Raw genomic sequence first — 7,992 nt, forward strand, 5'->3', positions numbered from 1 at the left:
ACTAAGCTGCAGGTAGGGGTTGAGTTCTTCCTGAACAGGAATCTTGTCCTAAGGACTCAGAGCTCTGGGTCATTGATGGTGGGATCTCTGTTTAAGAGAAATCAGGTTGGTGAATGTCTTTAAGTTCCACTTATGATTCTAGGTGAAGACAAGGAAGCCTTCGTAACCCACAGAACATGATGCTCTGTGGCTAAGGGAGAGATGGCCGTCTGGGTGAACGTAGTATTTGATTCTTCCCGCGGGTGCCTTTCCCTCCAGTCTTACCTTACAGAGACCTTCTTGGCTGCCACATGTGACACACATGTCCATTTGTCCTTGGCTGGGTGGATAATGGATGGTGGGAGGATTATGCAATTTTACTTGTAACTGTTTCAGCCAGGATAACAGCTCTGGGAGTCTAAAGCATAAAATGCATTTAAAAATTGACAGTAGTGAAAGTCATAATAATAGTAGACAGGAGCTAAATGGTGGCTTTATAGCAGGCACTTTAAAGGTCCTCAAATGCTTTTTGCCAATATTAATATCTTTAAAAGACAAGGCAACAGACTTAGAGATTAAGAAATCCACATAAAGTTAATCAGGTGGTGATTAAAAGAGCTGAGATTTGAATCTACAGCTTTCTCATTCCAAAGCCTGTACTTTTTCTTTTACGTTAGAGCACTCACTGCGTAATTAATTTTTTGTTTCCCTTAGGGAGATTTCTGTAGGATACCTAAAGTGCAGGTTCAGTAAGTTCTTTGCATCATGGAAAGAAAAGCTTCTGTATACATTATATACAATACAATTTTTATGCACCCAACATGCATTATTCTTCAATCACAGAGTAAACAGGCTTTAATAAAGTATAATTCATAGACACTCTCTAAGTTACCCTTTATCACTGGAAGAAGACCAGCTAAGGAAAGCTTTAGAATATGTGTTCCAGTTGCCTTTATGAGATTAAACACATCTGAACTGAGGGCAACACGCTTACATAGCTGCCTGTTTAGAAAGGGAACATAATCATTAAAAAATTTCCCCAGGACTTAAACTGGCTGCTTCCTGTGTCATCCATTTCCTCCTTTCTCCTACCCTTCTTCTTTACCTAGCTATCGTCTCTCTCTCTTTTATTCCAGTCTCAGCTCAAATGGTACCTACTTTCAAAAGCCTTCTCTCCCTCTCCTAGTCGCATAAGGTTGAGAAGCAGTCACTAGGGGTCTTAAGCATTCAGTATTATTGCTGCTATTAATTATTCTTCTAAAGCTCTTCCCCAAACCTTCCTCACTGCTGAATACCCAGTTAAAAAACACACAGGTCACTTTATCAGCCGGCTGTAGAATATTGCTCATGAAAATGAACCAACAAGGTTACATTATCTACTGATCAGTACCCAGCACTCTGAGAATACTGCAGTGCTCTCTTCATCATCTCTTCATCAAATTGGATGGTCTCTCCGTTGTCTGTGGTGATAACCGCGGTCTTGAAAGGGAACGTGTTGGGGTTTGGTGCTCCAGTCGCCAGGGAGAGGACAGATTTCGATGACTTGCCCAGTATCTCAGCTACAACAAATAAGGAGGAGAAGAAGAAACACTTTCAGTGAAGACTTTCCTAAACAGAGATGGTTCAGCATGTTGCATTAAAGTCAGTAAAACTTTAAAGTGTAACGATTTCTAGTGATAGAACGCTAGTCCGAAAGAAACGTAGAAGATGCCTTTTTTTGTGGCCCGACCTCACCGGTGGAGGAACTGAGGAAGAGACACGTGCATCTAAGAAGGCAGAGTGATTAGGCAGACAAGCCAAGGGCCGCAGTAACAGAAAACGGTCTTCCACTCGGCCCGTCCCTGCCCGGCTCCGCGCGCGCCCCGCCCTGTCCCGCGAACCCGCCCTCCCCGCTCCGCACGCGCCCGCACGCTGAGCCGAACCCCGACTCCTGTGCCCAGAAGAGCCCTCTGGAGCCTAAGCGGGACGTGTCCACAGCGGCCTGCCCTCTCCCTACTGCTGACGGCCCGCCCTCGTGCCCGTTCCAGCGCGGCTTCTGTGCCAGGTCTGCGCAGAGCCGGGCTCAGGCCGCCCCGAGCAGCTCTGCGGGGACCGTCCCCTCCAGTGGGCGAGCAGGGCCGTGACTCACTCATGACTCGAATGGCAGAAGGCTTCCTGGCCGCGCTCGCAGCCGTGATGAACCGTGTGTAATTCATTCTCGGATTCCAAGCGGCAAGCCCCGCCTTAGGTGGTTGAAGACTAGGAAAACCAAGGATCCGCGTCAATCCTGCCCCCTAACCCCTGCAAGGCCACCTCTGCTGTCCCCCGCGTGTGGTCCGGCGCGCGGAGCCAGGAGAGGCCGCCGAAGGCCCGGCTGGTGGCTGCGCGAGAGCCTGGTTAGGATCCGGCCTGGCGCGTAGCGGGACTGGCAAAGTCCACGGGCAGGTTAGGATGCGGGCCCCTCCCGCCCTGCGCGACGCGGCCTAAGGCCACCGGCCGCCCCTCCCGCGGGTTTCCAGCCCTGTGACCACGCCTCCAGGCCCTTCAGCACGCCCCCTGGCCTCGCCCCTCCTGGCCGATCCCCACCCAGGCCGGGCAGCCAGTGCGTCCCCGCCCCCGGCAGCGCCTCGCGGCCCGTCCCGCCCTCCACGCCCGCAGACTGGTCTCCGCCCCAGGCCTCGGCTCCGCCTGGAGACCTGGCCACGCGCCTCCAACCTGGCCATCTGTCTTGGAGCAGGAGGCGCGGGGAGGCTGGCCGCCTGCCTGAACCAGGGCCTGAGTCAATTTAAAACTCAGTCTGACTCCTGACTCTGCAGCTGGAGTCGCCGCAGGAAAGCGCCGGGTTGGCCGGGGCGCCGGCGGGGATCTCCCCGAGCGGCTGGTGGAGGGGCCTGAGTCCTCTGTGCCCAGGTCCTCGAGGGCCAGCCGCACGGCCTGGCTGCCTGAGCAACAGGGCGCAAAACTCTCCTCTCAGAAGGGTAACTGTAGACAGTCTCCTGGGGAGTCACCAAAGCGACGCGGGTGATTTTCAGCGCCACTGTTTCCAAGATCTGAGCGTTTTAGAGTGAGGGTGGAGTGTTGATAGAAATTTTGGGAGAATTACTCCGAGGGTCTCCTCAAATTTTAGTGTCTCCCCTCCGCTTGGGTTTTTTTTTTTAACCACTCAGTGTAGATTTAGGTTGCAAGTGTCGATGCAAAAAGATGCCCGTCTTTGGGGCCAGCACCTTGTCCCCTTTTCTCACAGAATAAGCCCGTCCTCCCACTCCCAGCAGCTTCAGCCGTGATTTCTCCTTCCTGAATCACCCAAATGGAAGGCACAGGGTTCCCTGTGAGCCCTGAATGAGAGAAGATTTGGAGACAATCTCTCTTTTTTAATTCTTAAATGGGTATTAAAGAATCATTTCTTTTCACCAAATTCCACCCTGGATTCCTTCATTCGGTAAGTATTATTGCGTTCTTCCTGCATGAGTGAGTATTGACCCTCGGCCCAGGGCTTTCTTAGACATAAATAGTTTGGTCTTGGAGACACTTCTGCCCTTAGTAGGTCCTGGCAACCACAGGATAAGACAACCCAGGGAAATCTTTATGCCCCCAGTTGAGGAACACAGGGAATATCATTAGTAAAGCTACTAGAAACCCAAGAGGGGATGGAGTTCTGGATTCAGAGACTTCAAGTGGTTTAAATCGGGGGTCCCCAACTCCCAGGCCACAGGCCAGTACCGGTCCATGGCCTGTTAGGAACCAGGCCACACAGCAGGAGGGGAGTGGTGGGCCAGTGAGTGAAGCTTCATCTGTATTTACAGCTGCTCTGCATCGCTCACATTACCGCCTGAGCTCTGCCTCCTGTCAGATCAACGGTGGCATTAGATTCTCATAGGACTGTGGACCCTACTGTGAACTGTGCATGCGGGGGATCTAGGTTGCACGCTCCTTATGGGAATCTAACGCCTGATGATCTGAGGTGGAGCTGAGGTGGTGACACTAGCGCTGGGGAGCGGCTGCAAATACAGGTTATCATTAGCAGAGAGGTTTGACTGCACAGAGACCATCATAAATCAACTGCTTGCAGGCTCATATCAAAACCCTATCCGTGAGTGGCAAGTGACAAGCTGCATCTGGTGGCAGGCTTTATAGTGGCAAGTGAGTTGATGTACTTCAATTGTACAGCTGCAGCTGGTGGCAGGCTGTAAGTCAGAATCTGACACTTATTTTAGTCCGTGTGTGGCCCGCCCATTATTTTATTTACCACTTCCGTCTGCGCCTCTTTCCCGCACTGTGCACTTGTCTCAGTCACAGTTTTGGTAAACCCACAAGCTAATCCTAGCCAAAATGAGTAAAAAACAAACGTTGCTGAAGAGCTTCTTTGAAAAGGGGGAAAGACCCAATGATGAGACAGCAGAAGACTCTTAAGACTGCTAACAAGAAGAAAGCTGCATTTAAAAGAAAATACCGAGTCTTACTTAAATTACGGGTGCATCGCAACAGGTGATTCACATTCTCCAAGCCCGCTTTATATAATATGTGGCTACCGGCTATCCAATGAAGCCATGAAACCTTCAAAACTGCTTCGTCACATGGAGACCAAGCACCCTTCATTAAAAGACAAGGCTTTGGAGTTTTTCAAAAGAAAAAAACCATGAACACGAAGAACAGAAGCAATTACTGAAGGCCACCACTTCATCACATGTGTCTGCACTGAGAGCACCATTCTTAGTGGCTAACCGCATTGCTAAAGCTAAGAAGCCCATTACTATTGATGAAGAGTTGACCCTGCCTGCTGCTGAGGACATTTGTCGTGAACTTTTAGGAGAGGCTGCAGTTCAAAAGGTGGCACGTGTTCCTCTTCTGGCTAGCACCATAACTAGATGAATTGACGAAATAGCAGAGGATACTGAGGCACAATTGTTAGGATTAGTGAGTCACCGTGGTACGCAATCCAGGTTGACGAGTCTACCGCTGTTGACAACAAGGCAACAGTGCTTGTTTTTGTGCGATATGTTTTTCAGGAGGATGTGCATGAGGATATGTTATCTGCGCTTTTGTTGCCAAACAACACCACAGCACAGCTGCAGAACTAGTCAAGTCTTTGAATGATTACATATCAGGAAAACGGAATTGGTCGTTTTGTGTCGGTATGTGCACAGACATAACGGCTGCCATGACTGGACAGCTTTCTGGTTTCACTACTCGGGTCAAAGAGGTCGCTTCTGAATGTGAGTCCACACACTGTGTCATCGTAGATAAATGCTGGCTAGCTGAAAAATGTCACTTTAACTCAACAACGTTTTGCAGGATGTGATTAAAATTATCAACCACGTTAAAGTACATGCCCTTAACTCACGTCTGTTCGTGCAGCTCTGTGAGGATTTGAACACAGAGCACCCACGTCTTCTCTTATACACAGAGGTGAGATGGCTTTCCAAAGGTAGATCACTGGCCAGAGTTTCTGAGTTACGAGAGCCACTCCAGAGATTTCTTTTAGAAGAACAGTCACCACTGACCGCACATTTCAGTGACACAGAATGGGTCTCAAAACTTGCTTCCTTGTGTGACATATTCAACCTGCTCAGTGACATCAATCTGTCACTTCAGGGGAGAACGACAACTGGGTTCAAGTCGTCAGATAAAGTGGCTGCATTCAAAGCCAAACTGGAATTATGGGGGCGAGGAGTGAACATTGGGATTTTTGACATGTTTCAAACATTAGCAGAGATTTTGAAAGAGACTGAGCCAGGGCCTTCTTTCTCCCAGCTGGTGCATGATCACCTATCTCAGCTTTCAATAGAGTTTGAGCGTTACTTCCCAACCACAAAAGACCCCCGAACTGGGAAGGAATGGATCAGTGACCCATTTGTGAATAAGCCAGGTGAATCAACTTTGTCCGTGCTAGAAGAGGATCAACTGCTTGAGATCGCAAGTGACGGTGGCCTTAAAAGTATGTTTGAGACAATTTCAAATCTCCATATGTTCTGGATTAAAGTCAAGGTGGGATATCCTGAGATTGCCACAAAAGCACTGAAAAGCCTGCTTCCATTTCCAGCATCCTATCCTTGTGAAGCAGGGTTTTCTGCAGTGATGGCACCCAAAGCGAGATCACCGAGTAGAGCGGACATAGCAACACACTTCGGGTGTCACTGTCTCCCATCACCCCCAGATGGGACCATCTAGTTGCAGGAAAACAAGCTCAGGACTCCCACTGATTCTGCATTATGGTGAGTTGTATAATTATTTCATTATATATTACAGTGTAATAATAGTAGAAATAAAGTGCACAATAAATGTAATGAGCTTGAATTGTCCCGAAACCATCCCCCTGACCCTGGTCTGTGGAAAAATCGTCTTCCACGAAACTGGTCTCTGGTACCAAAAAGGATGGGGACCGCTGTTTTAAATCCCACTTAATGATTTGCCAGCTGGGTATTTTGCACAAGGTACATAATCTTTCTGGGCGTCCGTTTGCTCACAGGGCTGTGGGCAGGATGAAATCAGAGAATCTCTGAAGCTCCTCAGCACAGTGGCCTGGTCACTGTAAAAGCATTCAGTGACCATTAGCTGTTGTTACAAATAGTAACAATGTTCTTAGCAAAACTTAAGGACTCAGCCTCCAAATGGAAATTTTTAAGGCAAATTATGTCCTTAGTTAATTCGTGTACACAATTAAGAATCTTTGTGAGGTTATCTATTTTAAAAAGTGTTGCCTCTGAATGTTCCTAGAAATTAGCTCAAGAAGCTCTAACATCTAACTAAGTTAGAGACTGTAGTTTATTATGAAATAAAACTAGAGATACTGATGTTACTAGAGACTTCAGGATTTTTCTCCCCCTTTTAATTAGTGTGGTTCCCTTAGATACTTAATACAACTTAAACTTCTTCCCTTTGTCAGTAGGAACCTGTTTGGTGAAAGGTGTTTGGTGTTCTGAGCCAAGAAAAAAAGTAAAGTTTAGCCTTTGTAGCCATATTCATGCACAGGTCTGTGCTTCTTATACTATTTATTACATACAGACATTTTTTTAAAGTGTGGAACTCATCCCCTGACCCCCTCACACACGCACACACACACACACACACACACACACACTTCCAATCAATGGTAACAAAACTAAAGGAGCCAAAACTAAAGAGATTTTAGGCCAGCTCGTCATAAGATGCAGGCTCTCAAGCTTCATGGATTTACTGAATTTTCTACTTGGCTGCTGGAGTTGGACAGGTGAGAGGCTGAGGGTGCTGATTCGTTATGAGGTGGTGATGATTTAGGTCAGGTAGGGAGGCAGAGAAGTGGCCCATCAGGGCGGCTACTGGAACGCAGGGGACCTGAGGGTTGTGCTTAGAAAATGCAGGCAGAGAATGGCCAGAGTGGTGGGAAAGGGTAGGCAAGGGCTAAGTTGGGAACAGCTTACCTGACAATCAGAAGCTGAAAACTGAAGAGATAGTTGATTGCCAGAGAAATCCAACAGACCAGACTTTGAAATTGTCAGGAGCAACCGCAGAAGGAGTTCTTTGCCGGGTGTGGGGTGAGTGAGCAAGGTCACAGCTCAGGCTGCCTTTTAAAGACTTGGCTTAGGACTCCTGGGGACAGAATGTATGAAAGGGCCAGGGCTTGTGGACCCAGTCATCCTCTAAACATTTATTGAGTGCTTCCTCTGTGCTGGGGGCTGTAACACCTTTAAAGAGATGACGGAGACCAGCCACAGGTCTGGAGGCTGGAAGTGCCGGATGAAGGTGTCAGCAGGGGTGGTTCTCCCTGAGACCTGTGACCAGGAATCTGTTCCAGGCCTCTCGGCTAGATACTGGTGGTTTGCTGGTAATATTTTTAAAGATTTATTTATTATATTTATTTATTTTTGGCTGCACTGGGTCTTTGTTGCTGCGTGCGGGCTTTCTCTAGTTGCAGCGAGCGGGGGCCACTCTTCGCTGCGGTGCGCAGGCTTCTCTTTGCGGTGGCTTCTCCTGTTGTGGAGCACAGGCTCTAGGTGTGTGGGCTCCGTAGTTGTGGCACATGGGCTCAGCAGTTGTGGCTCTCGGGCTCTAGAGCAC

The 7,992-nt window shown here is 48.5% G+C and overlaps 1 protein-coding gene across 4 annotated transcripts in view; it reads right to left on the reverse strand.

The window, feature by feature from the left end:
• The window catches only part of AADAT (aminoadipate aminotransferase), a 31,658-nt gene extending 24,279 nt beyond the window's left edge, over nt 1–7,379 (reverse strand). For 2 of the 4 annotated variants that reach the window (XM_036854569.1, XM_036854567.1), the window contains exons 1-3: nt 2,108–2,456; nt 1,370–1,538; nt 265–397 (exon numbers count right to left, since the gene is read on the reverse strand). In XM_036854569.1, coding sequence (XP_036710464.1) covers nt 265–397; nt 1,370–1,538; nt 2,108–2,174 — 369 coding nt within the window. In that variant the 5' untranslated portion in view covers nt 2,175–2,456. The other 2 variants (XM_036854566.1, XM_036854568.1) reach the window with 2 other exon arrangements.
• Between the last annotated feature and the right edge of the window lie 613 nt (nt 7,380–7,992).

This window comes from Balaenoptera musculus, chromosome 6 (genome assembly GCF_009873245.2).
Source record: "Balaenoptera musculus isolate JJ_BM4_2016_0621 chromosome 6, mBalMus1.pri.v3, whole genome shotgun sequence".
Classification (NCBI taxonomy): domain Eukaryota; kingdom Metazoa; phylum Chordata; class Mammalia; order Artiodactyla; family Balaenopteridae; genus Balaenoptera; species Balaenoptera musculus.